The sequence below is a fragment of the Crocodylus porosus genome, unplaced genomic scaffold (genome assembly GCF_001723895.1).
Source record: "Crocodylus porosus isolate Cpor-Errol unplaced genomic scaffold, CroPor_comp1, whole genome shotgun sequence".
Lineage (NCBI taxonomy): Eukaryota > Metazoa > Chordata > Crocodylia > Crocodylidae > Crocodylus > Crocodylus porosus.
Window position 1 is genome coordinate 59,790,426 of NW_017728947.1, and position 24,194 is coordinate 59,814,619.

Consider the following 24,194-nt stretch of genomic DNA (forward strand, 5'->3'; position numbering starts at 1 on the left):
TTTGCATTGTTTAATGCAAAATATTTGAGTACTGCTTTATATTTTGTTTTGTTTTGTTTTGTTTTATTTGTTTGTTGAGCTTTTTTCTTATAACCGGGGACCCCAGGATTCTGCAATGTCTACTAAGACATCCCAGAGCAGTGCTTAAATTTTGTAGCAATTAATTTGAATTCTCTAGGAAATGTGATGGCATCAGAACCTAAATTATTTAGTAGATTAGGTAACAGATGCATAATAATGACATTCTTCCTCCTGCTTGTGCTATGCCCATCCCACAGAAGGTCAGAAAACTTGTGTGTGAAGTTCCCTTTGACAGTAAAATGCAGTGTGTATTACAGGAATTAGACTGAGGCAAAACTCAAGTTCATGCTGAAGCTAATGCTGCAGTGAGGGCAAGCCCTTTGTTTCTCACCCAGCTGTACTACAAGCAAATCATACAAATGCTGAATTCCAAGGCAAATAAACTAAAATGTTGCTATTTAAAGGAACTTAAGTCCATCAGATCTCCCAACTATATAGCTGGTCCAATAAAAAATTCATTGCCTCTTGGACATTTCCTGAACTTCATTGCTACATCACACTACAGCAATTACTGTGGCTGATAGGGGTTTTTTTAACTCTTATACAATTAGAACAAGTATGAAATATTATTGCTTGATAAATATGGAATAGTAGATGAGTTGCTTTAGAAATAATATGATTATTGTTAAAGGTTGTGAGTTAAATATGTGGCTTCAAACTATCTAACCCTGAACTTCTGTTTGTAGCCTGTGAAAAGCAAATGAGGGTGGTTTGTAGAGAGTCTTCAGAACAACATCTCCAGCCCTTCAAAGATAAACTGGAAGAGTTCTTTCAGAAAGGTAAGCAGATGTTTAGACTCTTTTTTCATATTGTAATGCTTACATTGTTTGCTGGTAAATATATTGCCTTCAACAACCATCGCATGGAGTTTAAAGGTAAGTGAAAACCTCAAAGATTGTGCGTAGATCTTATGCACTGTAGCCACAGAGATCTTTTTCCTAATTCTGGCCTTGCCTAAATGTCAGCAGTGGAGCTTGGGGAGGACAGGTTGGAGGACACCTTTTTCCCTGGCTGCTCACACAAGCCCACTGATGCACTCCTGAATCAGAAATTGCCTGTGGGGCTGCTCCAGAGTTAGTCTCAGTGCCCCTGTCAAGTCTTCACTCTCCAGCAAATCAGAGAGCAGGTTTAGATTCAGGTGGGCAGGAGGCTCTCGGTTTCATTTTCCATCTTCCCTAAAACTCGCCAGTGACTGTATAGAAAAGCCTTTATTGTCCGCCCCGGTCAGTTCCACCCAGATAAAAAGACAATTTAGGTTGCCCAGCACAAACCACAAGTGATTGAACATTTTTAGTGGCAGAAATTTTGATATGCTCAATACCATTAAAGGGTGTGTTCATACATTGGTTATACAACCTGCATAGTTCAACAAGAAGAATTCAAGCTGTAATTTCTTTGCTGGGTCTTAAAAGGAGGGGTCATTCTGGTGCAACAGTGCTCCTAAAACTAACAAGTGACAGTCTCTCCCAGAGAATGGAAAGATATACAGGCATACCTCGGAGATATTGCGGGTTCGGTTCCAGACCACCGCCATAAAGCAGATATCACAATAAAGCGAGTCACATGAATTTTTTGGTTTCCCAGTGCATATACAAGTTATGTTTACACTACACTGTAGTCTATTAAGTGTGCAATAGCATTATGTCTAAAAAAACAATGTACATACCTTAATTAAAAAATACTTTATTGCTAAAAAATGCTAACCATCATCTGAGCCTTCAGCGAGTCGTAAACTTTTTGCTGGTGGACGGTCTTGCCTCGATGTTGATGACTGCTGACTGATCAGGGTGGTGGTTGCTGAAGGTTGGGGTGGCTGTGGCAATTTCTTAAAATAAGACAACAATGAAGTTTGCCGCATAGATTGACTCTTCCTTTCACGAAAGATTTCTCTGTAGCATGTGATGCTGTTTGATAGCATTTTACCCACAGTAGGACTTCTTTCAGAATTGGAGTCAATCCTCTCAAACCCTGCCGCTGCTTCATCAACTAAGTTTATGTAATATTCTAAATCCTTTGTTGTCATTTCAACAATGTTCACAGCATCTTCACCAGGAGTAAAAAACGCAATATCTGTGAAGCGCAATAAAGCGAAGTGCAATAAAACGAGGTATGCCTGTATTAGGAGAATGGGGGCAGTACATCACAGCTGTTCTTTCAAGGGCGGACCTGGTTCAGAAGATTGCTTACTTGGAAAAACAGGATTATTTACTAAAAGAAGTGTCAAAAATGGAGGCAGGCACTGCATCTGATGCTGAGCCAGACAAACCATTTCAGAACAGCGACGTGATAAAATTATATAATGTATCATATATAATTAAAGAAAAAGTTTGTTCAAAGAACAGCACAAGGTCATTAGTCAGGGAAGAGTATATTTCCCTTTAAAAATGAAAAGGTGAATTTTCCTATGGTTACATAATTGATTACAGTACAAAATGTTTTTATAGTTGTGACTCTAGAATGTAGATAATTTTTTCTAATTGTAAAAAATCACTTTACATACAAGGAGTCTCATTTTAGGGTAATTTTCTGAATTATTCTATTGAAGTAGAACTCTACATTTTACTGTAGATTTGGGTATCATACACCACAGTGAGGAACACAGAGCTTGGTATTGTCAGAGCAGTTATATGACACACTCCTAGGGGTAAGCAGAGCCAGTTGTAACCATTATTGTGACTCTTTGAGGAAGTTAGTATTCCTAATTGAGCAATATCACTCACAAAGTCTTAAGCAATTTAACATTTAATGTCTGAAAAGTCACATGAACTATGACTCAGTTGCTTCATAAGAAGACTTATATTAACTAAATTGCTGATCTTTGAAACAGTTATAGGAATTTTAATTAAATATCCAAATTCAGTTTCATCTTTTTGTAAAGGTCCTCCTAAGATCAAGAATTTTAACTTCACTTTATTTTATGAAGCTGTAGTATTTAAATAGTTTCCTGAGTAAAAAAGTTTTTTAAAAGTAGCACTTATTACATTGTACTATTAAATACAGTTGGCATTCTTCATTTTCAGGATTTTTGTGCTTAATGGAATTTGCTTGAGTTTTTCAATCCGAAATGTGTTTGGATGTTATTTAGGCTGTAAGTTTCATATCACATAATTTCAGACAAGTTCCTAATTATAGTATATTCTTCCTGAACATATTATATATTTATTAAAGTTCTCATAAAGTTAACAGAGATCCTGCAAAAAAAAAACAACCCATGATCGGACTATTTGTTTCCTAGGTAAGACTGTTGTAGGTGGTCTTTTCATTTCATTTAATTGTCAGTTTATATTTACAGTCTTAGTAGTAAGTGCTGAGACTGAGGCAGGGTCATGTATTTGTGCACACTGTTAACTCTACCTTTCTCCCACACTGCTTTATCTTTCCTTCCCTTAACTGTGCAATACTACCGTAGGGAATAACCAACTTTATTAACAAAACCCAATTATACAGGAGTAAAATAACTGTAATCACTATCACAATCCTGCTTAGCTTTGTAAAAATCAAGCACTATTTTTCAGATCATTGTGTTTGCCTTTTGTATAGATGACTTGATTCTTAGTGCCATGGGAAAGGCCCTATTAAATCAGCTCAAAGGTTGAATAGCCCTGCATCCTGTTCTCAAGGCTAGGGAAAGACAGTCAAAAAGCCTAAGCCTGAATTGATTCAATCTTTTCAGGTTAGTCTAACTTGGCTAGGCTAAACCAGTTTGTAACCATACAAACATTCCCTCTGGACTGAGAAAATACGGTCATATGCCTGCAGTGGCTCAGGCTAGAAGCCGGGGAGTGCTAAAGCAGCCCTCCCTGCACTTCCACAATGCTGAGCTGACGGGGATGTGGCCAGACCCTAGCAGGACTTTCTGATTAGGAAGGGGTTCCACCACTCCTCTTCCCCTTGCTGCTCCTGACCAGCCCAGCAGGGAGTTGATAACACAGTGTTTATCAACCCATCAAGAAAACAAAAGCCTCTCTCATTAATTCAAGCTCTTCTTAAACACCTTTTTCCAAGGAAAGAAGGGAGGAACATTACCAGCTGACCTGTTTATTAGCTCCAAAAAGTCCTAAGCGGACACTGTCCTATCTGTATTTGTCCTGTCTGCCTTACACAGACATCTCTCAGCATTAACTAGCAGACCACATGCTGGCTATGGTCCATGCTGTGGGAGGGGGAAGAGGGGGAATCCCTGCTTAAACAAGGAGTGGGGGGAGGGGGGAAGCAAGAAAAAGCCAGGCAAAGGGGCAGAGCCATCCCTGCTCTGAAGCAGAGAGCCCTGCCAAGAGCTGCAAATGCAAAAAAATCTGGGATGCTGGAGGACTCTGGTTTAAGTTAAACCAGGAAGGGGTCTGGAACACATATTGCATAAACTAGTTTGATCCAAATCAGTTAAGTCTTTTACTACATTTACCCGGGTTTATCTCAGACTGGTTTCAGCCATTTTCAAATTGGTGTATGTGCACTGAAAATCTGTTTTGTTACAGGTTTAAACACTTAAACTTGTTTATGTGTAACATCTGTCCCTAGCCCTACAGTGGGAAAGACTTCAATTTCATTTGTGCAGTTATATATCTTGTGTAAAATTTGCTCCTTATACTATTTGATCACTTTATAGGTACAAAGATGGGAATTGTGTTGCTATATTAGTCCCAGTCAATATAGTAGAGGATTTTGTTCATATTCCAATAAAGGTCTTATACTTAAAGTTGCTTACATAGTATCTCAGGACAGTGAGTTACATAAGTTAATTACACATATCTAAAACAATGTTTTCATTATTCATGCAAATTCATGGGCTTTTTGTTTTGATGCATGGCTCCTTAAGGTTTCTTTGAAATCCAGGAAAGAATAAATAAATGCCTATGGCTGATCAACTTTCTCTTCTATTTATGTATTTTTAATCTTGCCATCTCTTATCTGAAAACTCTCATTCCTGTAATCTGTCACTCTTCATTTTTGGACTCTTCACATTTTTCTGAGATGTGTTTTCTGTAACTTTCTATGGTTTTTAAGGTGAAAAGTCAGGATGTGGCATCTGTTTGCAAAATGGCCTAATAATATTTTCCATATAAATTTTCTTCCCTTTTTAAATAGCTTCCACTCCCACAGTGTATATGATAAATATTGCTGACTTGTCCTTATTGACACCTAAAATTTGTCTTTGTTAGGTTCTGAGTTAGCTGTATCTGTCAGGCTGAAAGACTGGATTGAACTGTCCCTTATGTTTGTGTTTGTTAGGTTTTCTATCATTTTGTCTTTCTAGGAGCTATTTTAAACTAATCCTAATTTTTTTTTCAAAATTTGACACGTCACTATTCACCTCTTCTTCCAGGAATTTGATAAATATTATATTAATAAAGTGCTTGGACTTATATCTTCATATGATATCAAAGTGCTTTACAAACTGGGTAAGCATTATTTCTATTCTGTTCTACATAGGTTCTTTTACTACAGCATCTGAACACCCTCCATTAGTGCATTAAGCAACATGATTGACATCTGACACATTTGTTCTTTCATCCTCTCCCCCCAGAAGGAAAGCATGTGCGGTAGTGTTTTGCTTGAAACTTTTCAAAGATCATATGAACTCATGTTGCTGAAAGTTTATGTTAGATAATGCAAGATCATAGAACTATATGCACTTATAATAGTGGTAGTGAGGTCTTTGACAGTTCTCAGTTCCTATGAAAATTCATTCTGGGGTCTTGGCCAGCCCCTGAAAAAGCCTATAAGTAACTTAACAGTGCACAAAGAGGCTGGGTGCATCTACATGCATGTTTTACTGCGGAGTAGATTAATTAGTTGCACAGTAAAGCATTACCATTCACATATACACCAATATTAGAGACAGTAATATCTTACAGCAGGGTAATTTACTTCACTGAAAGGTGTATGTAGATAGTGACCATGGGCATAAATTGTGCCCGGTAAGCCCAGCCAGAAGGGGGCCTGCTCTGCCTCAGCTCAAATTGCTGCTGTCCCAGGCTCACAGGTAGATGCTGCTCCCAGGAGCTGGAGTTCACCCCAGCTCAAGCTGCTCCAGAGTTTATTGCTTCGCATTAATTGCACATGTAGACGTACCCACAATCAGGTGTCCTGAATTAAGCTTTGTTGCTGTATTTACGTGACTATTGCATTTTGATTTTTCACTAAATATTATATTGCTTGCTATAGTTTATATTCATGTTGAACAACACAATTATTAGTATTGAACCACAGATCATGCTATTAGTTTTTTCTTTAATATCCATTGATTATGTAATCCTGCTGTTTACGTATTATCTTATAAAATGTTTAACTATTAAGACACAACTTTATTTTTTTCCAGTGGCTACAAGTCCTCTAACAATTGCTGTATTTCAAGATCTGCTGTTTTTAATTCATTAAATTAGTTGTAGTATTTTTTAAAAGCCTATTATCATAATTTCTTGTAATGTATTTTTATTTGCTTTACTTTTTGTTTGTTTTTGTGTTAAGTGAACTAACTTTCCGGAGCTCTTGAATGCTCTTGGTGATTTATTACAAATTAATTATTTTAGTTGTTCCTTGTGTGTTTTCTTTCTGAGTATTTCTATGACGGGTTTCTTTTCCTTTAAAATTTCCCATATGGTTGCCAACAGCCTAGCCCTACTGGTGGGACCCATTAGCATGGACTCTTAATTTTACATGCAGTTGTGAAAATAAAAGTAGCAAAGGTACAATCACACTCCCTTCATTGCTTCCATGTACCAAATTATAACTAATCAGTAATCTGAATAAGTATCCAAGAGAAGTGGTGCTGGCTCCTACCCTGGGGGTCTTTAAGAGGAGGTTAGATGTACACCTTGCTGGGGTCATTTGACCCCAGTACTCTTTCCTGCCGTGGCAGGGGGTCGGACTAGATGATCTACTCAGGGCCCTTCCGACCCTAGAAACTATGAAACTATCAGTTAAGTATTCAGTTGCAACTAACCAACCATTTCAGTTTCTCATTAGCCATCTTTGATCCTACGACTTCCTAAGGTTCAAGCTGGTACACTTTTACCTGTTCATGTTCTATACCTGTGCCCAAAGGGGTGCAACAAGATTAGTAATTCTGTTTGCTCATTTCAGTGGCTACATTGCCAGTTGCTTCCACCAGAAACTAAAAAACAATGTATTCATTCAAGTCAAGTCTCCTTGCTGAGGCTTGACATTTGAATACTTGTTGTCCATTTGTAAGGATATCAAGATTAAACAATTTATATCACACAGGCCTACAGACAGTAGTCAGATGGTAACAGTTTATAGGTGCTACAAAACTGGGTTTAATTTGATCCAAGGAGCAAGAGGTAAATGGCTTCATATCCTGTTACCAGACCACTGAGACATCCTATTCCCAAGGAGACAGGCATCTCTATGTTAGGAGGCAATGGGACTCACTTTTTCTAAGCCAGGTATAGATATTAAACTTTTACTGGTATAAGTGATTGGAACATGGTCTAAACCCATAATAGAACAGAAGTTTGGCACACATGGACTGGTTTATAAATGGCGGAACCCAATCTAAGATAGGCAGCCTGTATGCACCCTCTCCCTGCCCCAAAGGATAAATGTACTGTTTACTACTAAAATAAACTACACTGCATACAAAAAAAACACATGACTTGATCAATTCCGCCTTAGGCTTTTTGAATGCCTGTACCTAGTCCTACTGTGGCTTAATAAAGATATGATATAGAGAGATGGTCTGATGGGTAGCCTGAATCTGGCTGGATTAACCAGAGACTAACACTGAACATCTTACTTTCTTCTCCTACATTCTATTTATCCTTTTCATTTCCACACTCTGCTGCTGCTACTCGATTAGTTCCTGCTTAGGTCCAATAGCAGGGATAGTCATATCAGAGAAAGATATCAGAGGTGGTAAAAAATGGTTTGAAAGTTGATGTCCTATCCTGCAAAAACATTTGAGAATTACAAAATTGTTTTAACTGAATGAAACAGAGGAGAAAAAGAGAGGCATAACCCAGAATAGCCAATAGGCTGGTGATGAGTACTAAACTGACATTCGAGTCCATTGTCTGAACCAGCCAGAGCTGGGACATGAGCCTAGATTTTCCACATCCTAGTTATGTGCTATACCCACTCCAGGCTGCATAGTGACCTCCAGTAGTAATGTGAGAAACTATAGGTTTCACCCATAGTTTTGGAATATATGTGAAGTTCCAGCTAAACAGTCATGGCAGGCATGGCACTGCTGTCAAATTTATGACACTGATGAAAAATGCATGACATCAATAACCACTATACAACTTGCTGGCATACTTTCCTGGTTGTTGCAATTTTATTTTTAATATGAACATATATTTTACATGAGCTAGCTAATGTTTTGTAAAAAATATTTATCTATTAATAGAAGCTTTCATCCAACTACACAGTTCAGAGTATTTCTATAGACCTCTCCAAGTAGATCTGCAGTCATCCAAGGGATACAACATTGAACAAGTACTAGGAAAATAAATAGTAAATAAAGTAATAGAGAAATAGAAGAATATAAGATTGCACACAAACAAAAGCCAATAAAGTATTTCACAAGTATCACAAAGTAAATAGAGAATCACACTATGATTTTTTTTCCTTTGAATATTTTCTGCTGCCCACGTTTATTCTCACCTTCACTGGGTCAGGTAAATATAATTTACTGACGCCTGTAAACTCTTAATACACACAAAATTTTGTCCTTCAATAATTTACCCAGATGTCTTGAAATGTTTTAGAAAATGCACAATACTGCATGTGGCTTTACAAAGGAAGTATTCTGAAAGTCCATTCAAAGACTCATGAGAACAAAGCAAAAATCCTTCTTGAATGATGATCTCAGTGTATGTGCTGGGCAGATTTCAAGAAGTTCAGAGGTTTCGTTTAGATAAATGCCTAGAAGCTCAGCAGCTTCTCCGAAATCAGGAGTTAACTGACTGTGACTACCACCCTTAAGCATCTGCTTTTAGTTTTATTTGTTTAAATAAACAGTATTGTGTCTAGTTCAGGCAAATTTTTTTTTAAAATCCTATCTGATATCTTTCTGCTAGGTTCACAGCAAGCATCTAAAAGCTCAATTGCTTTTCTAATTTTTCGGCTCTTAAAAAGTGTTAGAACTCACAGGTGTCCAGGTTTTTGTTGCTTGATTTTTCTACTCTGTAGTTTACTTTGAGCTGGACATACTCTAAAACCCCCCCTAAGATTGGTTTACTTTATCTGAACTGTTTGCATTTCCCTAATTACAATTAATAATAATTAATTATAATCTTGCTGTGTTGTACAGCAAAAAGAAAAAACAAGCATTGGGAATGTTATGAGACTGACATACTGAAATGCTAAAAGGGATAAACTGTACTGCCTGTTAATGTCAAAACTATTTTGTATAACTGGAAGTAGTATAGTCTGTTGCTTAGAGCAGGGAACTAGGAGCCAGAACTTTGGGTTTTAATCCCAGTTTAAATGCTTGCCATGTGATGCTGGAAAATCAGTTAATCTCTCTAGGTTCAGTTTTCCAGTCTTTAACATGTAAGTAATGATTCTTGCCTATGTTGAGATGGTGGTAGTCATTTTTGGCAAAATGCTTTGTAATTCTAAGATAAAAGCATTATATGCAAATTGGTATTAGTAATATCTTAGCTGTATTTAATGGAAGCATTTTTGTTCATCAAATTCACTATTCAAAGGTGGGAAAAACTCTTAATGAAATGTAAATGTATAATATGCTATAGTCCTGTTAAATAATGTCACCATAATTTGCAAAAAGGAATAAGATCTATTATACACTTACTTTTTCCCATTACTATGCAAGTTTCCTAAAATATAACAGTTATCTCATCACTTGCACTGCTTTGATATGACATAAAGGTAAAGGAACTTTGGGATTATGAATTTAAAAGTGTGGGCTTTGTAAACTTCAGTTCATAAAAGTGGATCAAGGGCTTCTTGGCTAGAAGACTGCCACTCTGGAAAATAATTAGTTGAATGGTTCATTTAGGAACCATACCTAAAATATTCTTAGTAAAGTACAGAAGAACTACAAAACAGGATAGATGCACTAGAAAAGCTAACACTTTTTTGTCCTACTTCCTCAAAGTAGAAAAGGAGAAGAGAGGGTGAAGAAAGAGAAAAGGAGAGGAGAATGCTTTAGTGAGAGTTTTTTCCTAATATCTAAATTAAACTTCCCTCACTGCAACTTGAGAACATTGCTCCTTGTTCTATCATCTGCCACCACTAAGAGCTCCATTTTCTTTGGAACCTCCCTTCAGGTAGCTCAAGATTTCTATTAAATCCCCTCTCAGTCTTCTCTTTTCCAAACTAAATCAGCCCGGTTCCCTCAGCCTCTCCTGATAAGTCATGCGCCCCATCCTCCTAACAATTTTTGTTGCCCTCTGCTAGACTCTCTCCAATTTGTCCACATCTTTTCTGTAGTGGGGGGCCCAAAACTGAACACAGTACTCCAAATGTGGCCTCATCAGTGCCAAATAGAAGGGAATAATCACTTCCCTTGATCTGCTGGGAATTTATTTCATGTCCCCAATTTCCTCCCTTTGTAACCCCCAAAAAAGGAAATAAACTATCACCAGAAGCTGAGGAAAATAAAAGTGACTATTATAAACATGATATCTTCCTCCAGCTATGTTCATGCAATGAGCTATGTATAACAAATTCTTTCTTCAACATGAAACCTGAAAACAAAGTATCATGGTGCCACCCACAATCTGGACACTGACATCAACTCGACCTAATTATTACCGGCTTACGAGACTTCCATGGTGTAATAATTACACGATCCTATCAGAGTGCTGACTGTGATACTGATCATTCATTGGTATGCACTGAAGTCAAATTGCATCCCAGGAAATTACACAAGAGAAAGAAACTGTCGTTACTATGAATAAATCTCACTCCACTAAAAGCTGAAGACACATCATCTCAATTCATTAAAACTCTCTCTGAGGTTCTATCATATCTTAAACTCTTTAATACTGCTGAGGAGAAATGGGTTCATCTCAAAGGAACCATCTCACAAACTGCCTTGGGCTCTCATGGTACCTTGCTTTGCAGTCCAAATGACTGGTTTGATGAGAATTCATCTGAAAAGATCCCACTTATAGAAGAGAGCCAGTCAGCTCTCCTTCAATATAAGTTTAACCCTAGCCACTCCAACTTGCAGGCACTTTGAGAGATCCAGTGAAAGGTCAAATATAGAGTGAGACAGTGTGCAAATGATTATTGGCTACAACTGTGCAAAAGTATCCAAAAATCTGTTGACTGAGGTGACATGCAAGCAATGTATAGGGGAATCAGGAAAGCTCTTGGCCTGTTTCAAGATATACCTTCCCTTTAAAATCCTCCACAGGTGAAGCCATCAGTGACCACAGTAAGCAGGTGGATCAATGGTTTGAACATTACTCAGAACTCTACTCTCATGAAAATGTGGTCTTTGACTTCAATCTTGATGTACTTGAAGACCTCTCAGCTCTAATAGTGCTTGACCATGAACCTACTGTAGACAAAGTAGAAAAAGCCATTGATCAGCTCTCTTGTGGTAAAGCCCCAGGTGCTGATTGCATACTGGCTGAAGTTAAGTGCGGGAAATCCATCCTCCTCTTCCAACTGCAGAAACTAATATGGATGTGTTGGAGAGAAAGTGAAGTTCCTCAAGACATGAAAGATGCAAACAGTGTCATTCTATACAAAAACAAAGGTGATATAAGTGACTGCAGTAACTACTGTGGTATATCTTTACTTTGCATCATTGGGAAACTGTTCACCAAAGTTATCCTGCTAAGACTGCAGACCCTTGTAGACAGAGTCTACTCTGAGTCTTAATGTGGTTTCAGGTCCACTATATCCACAATGGCTATGATATTCTCCTTGAGACAGCTACAATAAAAATGCCGTGAAAATCTTTATACATAGCATTTCTTGATCTCACCACAGCTTTTCATCTTGTCAGCAGAGATGGTTTGTTCCAAATCCTGAAGAAGATTGGCTACCCTCTTAAGCTCCTGAGCATGAAGTCCTTCCATGTCGGTATCCATGGAACAGTGAAGTTCGATGGGTCATGTTTGAAAGAATTTGAAATCAAGAGTGGTGTCAAACAGGTCTATGTACTAGCTCTTATGCTTTTTGGGATTTTCTTTGCTGTCCTACTCAAATATGGATTAAGTGCTGTTCAGAAGGAGTCTACCTTCAGACCAGATCCAATGGGAAAGTCTTTAACCTCATTTATCTCAAAGCAAAATCTAAACCCAAGAAGTTCTTGTCTGTGAAATGCTCTTTGCCAATGATGCAGCAATCGTTAGTCATTCAGAAGCAGGACTTCAAAGTCTCTTGGATCACCTTTCTCACATTTGTGATGATTTTGGTCTGACCATTAGCCTAAAGCTGATAGTAGTCAGAAGTCAACAAGTTGATTGTCCTTCCAAAGTTAAAATAAATTATGAAAGCCTGGAAGTAATTGGGAAAAATCACTGATGTGGGCTCTGCTGTCTCACAAAATCTTGGCTTGGAAGCCAAAATTAATTCTCTTATTAGAAAGGCAAGTGACCCCATAGCTAAAACTTCAAAAGAGCATTTGGAAAAACAGAGAGCTCACTCTGTCTGTCACAGGCCAGCTGGACACTGTGAGTGTATCAATTCTATTACAGGCCAACTGGGCTGTTAGGTTCAGTTTTGGATCAAGGAGGCAAAGTTGGGAGTGGAGTAAAGGCAAATTTATTATAGTTTATACACACACAACAGCTAACAGAAAGATAAATGCGATAAAAAGATAATGCAGTATTAAAGATCTAATAGTAAATAACAGATAATAACAACAGATAGATCAATTCTATCGCAGGCTAACTGGGCACTGCAAGGGTATTAGCCACTGGGCTGTTCAAAACAACAGATAGACAGACATGGGTTGGCAACTTATTGATAGTCCCTCAGTGTCAGGTATGTGTCAAGTGAGTCCAATGAAGTCAGGCGTCCCCGATCGACACTGTCAGAGGGATTACCGGGGAAGGTCCCTTGATCAGGATCCAATCCTCACTCACACAAGGAATCTGGGGTCCGGGAGTGGAACAGAAATGACCATTCTGTTCCCTTCTTCCTGTTGGTTACCTGTGCTTTTTATACCTAGTCTTATGCTAATCTGTTGGCTTTAGAGCCACTCACAATGTTGCCCTACAGCTGTTACCCTATGGGATTGAAAGGTGTTAAAAATTATCATAAAAGGTTATTACCCAGATTCAGTTTTATCCAATTAGCAAATTACAATGCAGGACCTTTAGATTTGAAAATGACATTGCTCCGCCTAAGCCCCAACCCCTTTTAGGTTTCATTTGAATATGCTTTCTTGGAATGTGCTTTCCTGGAATGTGTTGGGTGTGTCAGGCAGTTGGATCCAGTTTTCTATCATCAAAGCTGAACCCTGAGCAGAAACAGATAGGTCAGCTAATCTCACATCTACAGCTTTGCCTTTGGGGCCTAGTCAGTTCCATGAACAGCTAATTTTATCATTTTGGTTAAACTTATGACAGACAAGTTACATTTGCAGTTTACAAACTTACAAGCTTTATATTCATTAATATTACCTGTTTAGGCAAAATACCAAATGCCTCTAAGAAGCACATATTTATTACTTATTAATCCCTCTGGTTCTGGCCGTCACATCTGTCAACAAAGATGTCCATCTGCAGCACTTGGACTTAGCTCCCTATTGTATGGCAGCAAAACTTGGACTCCTTATGCTAAGAAAGAAAGAAAACTGAACAGTTTCCAGCTTCGATGTCTCCACCATATCCTGGGCATAACATGGTGTGACAAAATCTCCAACTCTGCTGTTCTGGAATGGGCCAAGATACCCAATATGTTTGTGCTCCTGAGACAGAGACATCTCTGTTGGTTAGGACATGTCAACCATATGAGTGATGGCCAAATCCCCAAGGACATACTCTACAGTGAGCTGACCACTGGCAAATGTCAACTTGGACAGTCCAAACTGTGTTTTGTTGGTGTCTGCAACAAAAACCTTTGTGAGCTCCGCATGAGTGGCCAATGCTGGGAATCAATTGCTTCAGACCCCTGCGTGTGAAAAGTCATTTTGAGATGGAGAAGATCAGTGCTTCAGAGCTAGAGCTAGAGAAGTGGTGTCAGAGGCAGGAAAGACAAAACAGTGCTCGGCATGCCAGTGCAAGCTCAACCAAGTTTGTATGTGCAGCTTGCTGGAGGGTCTGCCTGTTGTGTACAGACTCCTTAGCCACTCAAGAAGCTGTGGTAACCTACCAAGGGTGCAATCCCCAAGACCAATGATTGCCAATGAATTAATAATCTTCATTCAGTTGTTTCAGACATGAGGTACATGCTACAAAAATTAGATCAGGTGACCTTCCAGTATTACCAGGAGATGAACATAATGCTTTTTATATGTTTCAGCATGGAAAGCATCATGTGAATTAAGACTTTTTGTTAAAGGACTTGACTTAGTTCACAGCAGAAGGGAGATAGACCATTAAGTCTGTATATCAGATCCCAGTTCTTTACAAGTAGGAACACTTTTCATCTTCAAAGCTTCATGTTTGCAATTCTACTCATCATAACTCTTTTTCCCTTCATTTGTTTTCATTGAGATGTTTTATTATCTCTGCCACACATATGCAGTTTTCACATTAAACAGTGTGGGAGGATATTTATGCCCATTGTCAAACATGAAAAATATGTCATACTTCCTTGCAATTATAATGTTTGCTTAAAACTTATTATCCTTCCCAGCAATGACATTTCAGACCTTACAGAGTTTGTGTTTAGATGTGGAACACTTTTATATGCCAGCAGCAGAATTACTTTAATCTTTCAAACTGTTTGTGACAGTCATAACTTTTCATCACTCAAGGATCTCTGTATTTAAACAGATGAAAGGGTGATTTACATGAATTGGCATGCGCCTGCAAAGTGCAGATTCTCTGCCTTGGTAAGCAGAGGTTTATAGTTAGACAATAGCCTCAGTCCATAAAGACACCAAATAAGGTGTCTTGGAATGTGATTGTATCCACATGCTTTTAAGTAATGCAATATTGACACAGTGAGCTGATCCAAAGAACAAGAAATAGTCTGTCCTGAAATGAACATATTGCTAACTTACTTCCTTCTATACTACCAAAAGAACTAGCATCAAAGTCTTGAGACTTGTTATTTAAGATTATGACTTTTCAGGAAATCATCAATTGATTTGTTTTTAGTGGGGAAAAAAGTACTATTTCTACCAGTCAGCTCAAATATAATCATCTGGTAGGTATTCAGAATTGGAGAATATAGAATACTGCTGTAGACTGCCATAAACTTAGTTAGATATGAAACTGTTATAGATTATCCTGTTAGAACATGATGGCAATGAATAAAAAGGCTACAATGAGAGTTCCTATTAGTATAGATAATTGAGTACGTAGATTTAGAACACTAATAGCAGAATCCTTGAGTTGGTACCAAAAATAATAATATATTGTTAACATTAGTTTATTTTCTATTTGGTTACTGTAGCTTCTTCATATCTCTGCCATTCCTTCCACATAGCACACAGGCCTTTGGATTGTCTTTCTTGGCTTTCACAGGATAAATTCAAATGTTATATTTCAGTTGCTTTAAAAATGGTCATTGGGGTAAAAATCACCTCGGCTGAGGTTGAAGTGCTAATAGATTGGTGGTTCAGTTGTTTGAATGAACACTGTCCTGGAGTGGGTGCAGGGGCGGCTGTGATCCCGCTAGCGCCCCCTGCCGTGTCCAATTAGGTGATTCAGCACCCTCAACTCACCCGCCACTTCTTTGATGTTTTAAGTTCAGTAAGGGAGGCTGCCTTGTCTCACCTTGGACACTACTCCGCTCTATGCCCTGTTCTGATTCGGGTGCCCCAGTGCACCCCTGCCTTATGGGCGATGTGTGCCTCCAACCTCCCCTTCAGCATGCCCCAAACCTCGCAGCTATTCCCGGGCGTTATCAAGCTCTTACACTTCAGCACCCTACCTGGCACCCCCAAGCTGGTTTCACCACCAGCGCCCCCTGTCTGGGGCCTATGCTGCGACACTCACGCCTGTTGCCCCCTCTGGGGCCTATGCCGCGCCACTCATGCCCGTTGCCCCCTCTGGGGCCTATGCCGCGCCACTCACGCCCGTTGCCCCCTCTGGGGCCTATGCCGCACTTCCCGTGGTTGGGGCTCAGGTGGCCGTGCCTGGCCCCCTTACCCTCCTTTGGGGTCTTATGCCCCACTCAGGCTTTACTTCCGATACTGCCCCACTGGGCTGGGGTCGGGATCCCCCACTAGCTCCAGGGCTCTTCGCTGCCCCCTTTTAACTCCAGGGCTCTTCACTGCCCCCTTTTAGCTCCGGGGCTGGGCCAACATGCCCCCAACTAAAGCTGAGCCCTCTCCGGCATCAATCGCCACACCCTCCCAGGGCACACTCTAAAATACAGCGCCCTCTGCGCCGCCAGGAACCCCCAGATTATTGGGAGAGCTCCCGTGAGGCCTCCTCACACCCCTACAGCCTCACGCGGTCCTCCAGTATTAAACAGTAACCAAACCCAAAGCCAAACAGCTGTAACATAAACGCAATAAGCCTCCAGACTTGTAACTCAACTCAACTCCACAACCTATATGCCAGCCAGCTATAACCCCTCATAAGCCCCTGAGCTTATAATACCACCTCCGCTCTCTGCTGGCTCTCTCTCCTACCTCTGTCAGGGTTCTCTTTACCCCTGCATCATTGCAGCCGGTCAGAGTGGTCCGACTGCAACCATTGACCCAAGCTGCTCAGCTCTCCCGCAGAGCTCCTGCTCCTGCGGCTGCCAGAGGGGAACTGTTTTTAGGCTCTGGCCTGGGCTGTTTATAAAGGCCCGGCCCTGCCCCCCTTCTGGCCACATGACCTGCCTGGCTGCCCCAGCAACCGGCACCTGGGCTGCCCTGGAAATTGGCAGCTAAGCCTGCATCGCCCTCATTAGTAGCGAGCACCCTAGTAGTGCTCCCCTACAAACACTTCAACACAATTCTAGTCAATTGCAGGCACCACATTAACCTCTGCAATCCCACAGTGTATTGGTTGCAACACTCTGGGGACATTCCATGCTTCAGGCTGCACTCTAGTGCTACAGACTGAGACAGAGCAAGCCCCTCCCCCTGTCAGCATTAAATCCATAGGAAACCCAGCCTTGCTCTACAACCCTGTGCTTCAGTAGACAGCTTCACAGAGACATGGAGACCCAGATAACTGTGTCCTCTGCACAAGATCCCTGCCTCAACCCCTTAGGGCCTAGACAAAAAGCTAGACCCAGATCTCATGTTACATGCCCCCTGGGGCTGCAGTGGGACTAGGGAGCATGGCCAACTGAGGACTGCCTTGAAGCTGTACACTTTGGAGACACTGCTCCCTGGCCAGCCACACTCCATCCAGCCAGGGAGCATAGTCTCCTGGGGTGTGTAGCTACACAACCTGGGAGAGTCCAGAGCTGAACATAGCATGGCTGGCCAGGGAGTACCCAGCAGCAGCACACTCCAGGAGAGTCCAGGGCTGTGGAGTGTGGCCAGCTGGGGAAAGTCTGTCCATTTAAGTGCTGGGGGGAACTATGGCCAGCCAGGAAGTGACAATTAAGGTCTGCCTGGCAAACTTGGCTGCCTCTGGCAATCTCTGTCAACAGAGGGAGCCCAAAGAGCTGCCTGGGATTAGTGCCTAGGGGGTCCCCTGGCTGTGGGCAAGCAGCAGTGCAGCAAGCATATGCCACTCCAGTCCAAAATAACAAACGTTCACACAGTTTGCAGTCAGTTGGGGTTCTAGCTGACTGCACAACACGACTGAACTCCATCTGTTTGAACTGAATGCTTGCACACATCCACAGTGACCACATCATCATCGTCTTCCAGCACAACCAGCATCTGATAATCCAGTGTTTCAAATTCAAGGCTATATTTATCCACTCTCCTGTCATATTGTATCTATCTGTCCTTACATCTGTTTAAACCATTTTATCAGCCATTCTATCTGCTTTTGCACATTTATCTTATCCATGCTGTGCCCTGCATCTACAACATCCTTTTAGGGTTGGTATGCAAAGCAACTATACCATTATCCTTTAATTCCTACAAAGCTTTCTTCTTTGATAAGAAACTGATGGATTTAGTCACTTGATTGTCTTAATCTATGTATCTTCAGAGCAAACCTTCCTTATAGATGTGGAAGAAAGAGGTTTAATGTATATTTTTGCAAGGAATGACAGCAGAGTGGAGAACATATAGGAACATGCTGTGGTTCTTTTAAAGATTAAACAGTGCAAAAAAATTGGTTCCTAATTGTACTTACTAAACTTAATACGTACTAGACACTTTCCCTTTATGTTGTATCTGTCTTCTCCTAGTGATCATCTCTTTGTCATCAAAGAAGGGTAGTCAGCCATGTTAGTCTCAAGTCAGGCAGAAGACAAGGTAGAGTTGCACTTTATAGACTAACTGAATCAGAGATGTACAAGCTTTTGTGCGCAGCAGTTGCTCTGACAAAGTCAGGTGTTACTCATGAAAGCTTACGCATCTCTGCTTCAATTAGTTTCTAAGGTTCATGTACCCTGCTTTCTCTCTTTTGTTTTAGACTACATGCTTTTAGGACCATATAACTGTCTCTGAGTTAGGAAAGAATGTAATAAAGTTTTATTTCTTTCATGTTATACATACTTCATAATAAAAGGAAGGTACACATGCATCGGCTGAAAATTACAGCTCTCTGAATCATGATTTGTTACAGTGGAAAAACCAATTTACTTGTCAAGCAATAATAGCAAATCAATCTGTAAGTCAGCTGTGGAGTAACAAGCACCAGAAGAAGACAGAGACACCACTAATTTTGAAACTGATACCTGCTACCTGGGAAATACCAGGCATTTTATTTATTTATTTTTAAAGAGGCTTACCACCCACACACTGCAAGTGTGAAAAGTGTATCTAAGAAGTCCATTCTGAACCTAGCTAACAAACAAAGACTCCTGGAGAAGGGTAAGCCAAAGCTGCAGAAGCTGCCCTTTGAGACGTTTTCTAAAATACCACTGTATGGAAATCCAATGGTCTGCACAGACAAAAGAATGTAGGAAAGCCCGAAAGTCTAGAGAACAGGTATGATCAGAAGTCAGAGAGCATCCAGCCTGTGATTCTCAGCAAGACTGGTATTGCAACTCTAGTCTTTAGAATTCTAAAGACAAGATGCACTGGTCTTCTCCAGAAAACCATCAGCATCGCTAAAGATAAATCATAGGAAAATAGTCAATTTTCCTTAAAAAAATTGGTTAAATTCCAAAAAAAAATAAGTGAAAAGTTTTTCAGTAGGAGTGGGAGCCTTGAATTCTCTGTGCTTATTTATGCTAGCCTATAAATAGAATAGACTGAAGTTGAATGTGAGGAATGCTATTCTTTTCTGTTGCATACCCACTTGCCCTCCATTGAAAATACATTGAAATACTGTGCTTTCTGGATATGACCTAAAAATAAGGTGGGACTTACTCCTTTGTACTCTTTTGTGTGTCTAGACATTAGTTTCTGATTGTTGTTCAATATCCCCAAATGCTTTTATGGGATTCTGATTTATTAAAAAAATTATTATTATTTCCCTAGTATATTGGTGGAAATCATATATTCCCAATGTAGGATGTAGTTACAATCCTCTGCCCTATGAAACTTCAGTTCTAAGAGGAGTACTCCTCCTTAAGCAGTTATTGGACTGCTCTGTGAATTAATAAATAATGGAAGGAAACTCAGTAATTTTTCTCTGAACATCTGAATGGTATCATTTCAAAAAGTCTGAGCCTGAATTTATTCAATCTTTGCAGGTTAGCCTAACCTGGCTAGGCTAAACCAGTTTGTAACCTTACGGACACCCCCTCTGGACTGAAAAAATGCAGGCACATGCCTAGAGTGACTCAGGCTAGAAGCCAGAGGGTGCTAGAACAGCACTCTCATCCCTTCTACTGTGCTGAGCTGAGGGGGGCATGATTAGGGAGGGGTCCCTTCCCCCCTACAAGCACCCCAGCAGGGAATAGATAACATAGTGTTTATCACCCCTAACTCAGTGTTTATCACCCCATTGAGAAAACAACGGAGGTATATTACCAGCTACCTGTTGATTCTGCTTTTGTCCCATCTGCTACAGCATAGACCATAGTTAGCATGTGGTCTGCTGGCTAAAGCTGTGTGTCTGTGTAAGGCAGAGGGGATGGGAGAATCCCTGCTTGTGGGGCAGGGAGCAAAAGCCAGGCAGATGCCTGCAGTCTGTGCCGGAGCTGCAGCCAGGGAGCAGAGGGGAGGGGCCAGCCCTGCTGTGGAGCAGAGAGCCCTGCCCAGCCCAGAGAGCATGCTGGGATGCTGTGAGTTTGACTTAACTTAAATCAGCAAGGGGTCTGGTATAAACGACTCATGTCCCCAGAGGCTAAGGGGGCCTGGCAACTACCCACAGGTGGCAGCGGTGGCAGTGTTGGCAGTGGAGGCATGGTGGCGGCAAGTGAGGAGCTTCCATAAGTGGCCACGGTAATGTCGGTGGCTGGGGGGATGGTGGCAAGTGTCAACAGACAGTCAGCAACCACCCGCAAACACCACCAGGGGCATTGGCAGCAGTCAGCGGCAATCAGGGACCACCCACAGACACAGCCCTCACTGTTGGCAGTGAGGAGGAAAGGTGGCAAGCAGCAACCACCCATAGGCACCACCTGCAGCGTCACTGGCACTTTTCGCAGGGGGTGCCCGTGCACCTGCATAGACCCCCAGCGCATCGCCACTGGGGTCGAGGACAGACACTGCATAAACCGGTTTGACCCAAATCAGTTAAGTCTGATACTACATTCAACCAGGTTTATCTAAAACTGGTTTCAGCTATTTTCAAACTGGTTTATGTGCACTGAACACCTGTTCTGTTACAGGTTTAAACCAGTTTTTGATCACTTAAGCTATTTTATGTGTAATGTCTGTCCCTAGCCTATGAGTATACATTTTCTCATCAACATTCATCAGGCATGCCATATTTGAATCAACAAATAATTTCCCTTAATAGCCAGGGGAATAATCTTTAAAAGGAATACTCAAGCTCAGGACTTTTGACACTCTAAAACAGGACTCCTCAATCTTTTTAGACTTGAGGCACCTCTCAGTAAATTTAAGGCACACTTCAGAAAATGCCAGCTCTTAACTTTCTCTCTTTCTTTGACTACAGAAAAATAATAGAGCAATTAGTCTATTGCAAAGAACTCAGAAAAACTACAATAGATCAGAGAGTTTCTAACACTGTGGATTCCTGTGTGAAAGCTCTGGGTTTATCTTGTGAACCATGTTTGTCCACCTACCAGTGCTAAGATTGTGGGTGTGTATAAACATTCACTGCAGTCTACAATCACACAGCTTACTTTAAGTCATGTGATTGTAGACGAGCAACATATACAGGCATTCATTGATGCTGGGAGCTACATGGGGAGCCTAGGGTAAGTAACTCAAAATAGGGAAGGGGCAGGTGGGCTCTGAAGGGGTTGCCGTGTCTGCAGTAGTGGTTCATGAGTCTGCAGGGGAGGAGGGAAGTTATCCATTGAGTGGGGGAAGGTTGGGGAGCTAAAAATATCCCAATCAGGTTTGAGGGGGTAGGAAGAGTGTAGTCTCAGGGCTGCACTTAGAATCTGTGAAGATGTGCACTGGATTGAATTAAAACATTCCCAATCCAAGTTTACCTCCTCCAGTGAACTAATTTAGATCAGGCCCACCATTTTCGGCCCAAAATTCTGCAACATTTGGCATTTAGATCAGCCTAACCCTAGTTAGGTCAATCTAAATGTAATGCATGTTGATACCCTGCGTGGCACCATGCAGCACCCTGGGAAGGATTCCCAGGATGACACAGCACCCTGTTTGAGAATTACTGTTCTAAAAACTAGTATAAGAATACTATGTATTTGCAATGCTCGGTATCTGAAAACATAGACAGGCAAATAATCTGTACAAACTGTTGCTGTAAAACCTTACCTCTTGAAAGATCCCCAAATAGTTTACAAATATAGAAATCACTTATCTTGTCCTTGAGGTGTTTCCACCTCTGGAATGGAAAGTGGCTTCAGACAAAACAACCAGAGTTCTGGTATGTAAGAACTGGAAAGTAAATTTGACTAGAGACAGCAGTTTAAATTCACTGGCCAAGTTTAGAAATATGTGAAAGGTAAACAGTACAAATGATGAAGAGCAACACTGCCTTGTAAAATCTACTTGTTTTAATTAACAGTGGTGTCAGCAGGACAATTTAAGTAAATGTTTTTAGATGTGGTTTTTAACCTTTAATTTTGAGCTAAGTCCCTGACTCAGCTCCCTCTGAAACCATTGAGATTTCACCATGGTTGTGAGCAGGAGTTGCCTAAGACCCTAAATGCCTACAAATACAGGAACATGGATTGTTTTCTAAAGTGTGTATGTACAGGCCATATAATAATGAAATCTCAATATTGATCAGGGCCTTTAAGCTTAATTGTAATTCAGATTCTTAACAAATATTTGCTGGGTGCGGGGGTTGCATTTAAAGGGCTTAAGTACAACTTCAGTTGCATTTTGTTACCTAAAATGTTTAAACCTTCATTATAAAAAACATGATTTTATTGCCTGCATATATTTTAGTAGGATGCATCTTGTTTTTCTGCCTTAGAAGAGTAAAAAATATTACCCTTATATAATTCAAATTATTTTTTTTGCTGTGAATGAAGCTGTGAATTTTAAACTAAAATTCTTTTTTGACCTTAAAATCTTACTTTTCTAAGGTATTAAAAATGAAAGGACTATACTAAAGATTTGAAGCAGTAAAATAGTATGTGAAGATCAGATTAAATTCTCTGTTTCACTTAAGAAAAATGCAAGTTTATAGGTGCAGGTACATCACATTGTTATATATTTCATTACTTCAGTGCTGGAAACAAACTGCTGTAAGCTGTTGAAGATGTTTTAATTTAAATAGAGTAACAGATAGTATAATATTTACTTGAAAAGAAAAGGATTTTTCATTATTAGAGTATTCTAAAATGGTGAATTTAGAGATCTATGATGTTGATGTAGGTTGTATTAACATTCATTCTCATAAATAATTTTTGGTTGGCTTAACAAATGAAAAATAATTGTTTGAAATCTTAAATTGTCCCTGGATGAACAGCAGACTTACATGCCAAACAGTTATAAATGGTTAACAGTTTTGCTCATGATACTACGATAACTTAGAAGAAGGATTGTGTTTCTTGCTCTGAACATGATAAAATCGAAGACCATCTTGTGATCTGGTAGAAGGAGAGTTCCACAGTCAAGAGTTTAGCTGCTGAGAAGTCCCTTTTATGTCAATTTCACATCTTTGTTAACTCACTGTTCCTCATTATTTTAAGTATCGAGGAAAGTCATGATTGTAGAGAGAACATCAATTCCCTTAGAGCAGGTGTGGGCAAAATGTGGCCCGGGGGCCGGATCCAGCCCACTAGGCCATTCTATCTGGCCCACGGGGCCCCTAAAAAATTTAGAAAATTAATATTAATCTGCCCTGGACTGCCTGTCATGTAGCCCTCAATGGCTTGCCGAAAATCAGTAAGTGGCCCTCTGTCCAAAATAATTGCATGCCCCTGCCTTAGAGCGAGACATTCACTATAATGAATGTCTTTTCCATGTACACCATGTTTCAGTGACTGAATCCTGATTTTATGAATACATGGAAGACAGACAGCTTTTTGGTAGGATGGTACTGTGGATCACCCATATACACTTATAATTAAGAGACTTGAATCCTCTTTGTGACTGCATCGTTGATTCAGCTTGTGGCATTTAGCAAGTCACTTCACTTCTCTGTCCCTTAATCCCAGGTATACATTACACTTAAGATGTGATTAACCTGTTAATTGTTCCATAAATAGTAGCGCTATTAATTCCCCAAGGAATTAATTAAATTACAAAACAGGAAACCAGCCACAAAAATATTCCAAAAGTATTCGTGTGGCTGGTTTCTATCATGCCTTAAATGGAATCTGTGGCAGAGTAGCGACAAACCAGAGCTGTTTCCAGGCTTCCATACAGTCCAAAGGCTGGGAGAGTCAGCTCATTGTTCATCTTAATCCTGGGG

General features: G+C 40.3%; 1 protein-coding gene across 1 annotated transcript in view; it reads left to right on the forward strand.

The window, feature by feature from the left end:
• LOC109321277 (formin-like) overlaps positions 1-24,194 on the forward strand; it is a 239,975-nt gene that overhangs the window by 174,366 nt on the left and 41,415 nt on the right. Inside the window, exon 13 of the mRNA XM_019551832.1 lies at positions 768-860. Within this exon, the coding sequence (XP_019407377.1) occupies positions 768-860 (93 nt within the window). The remainder of the gene's footprint in view (positions 1-767; positions 861-24,194) is intronic.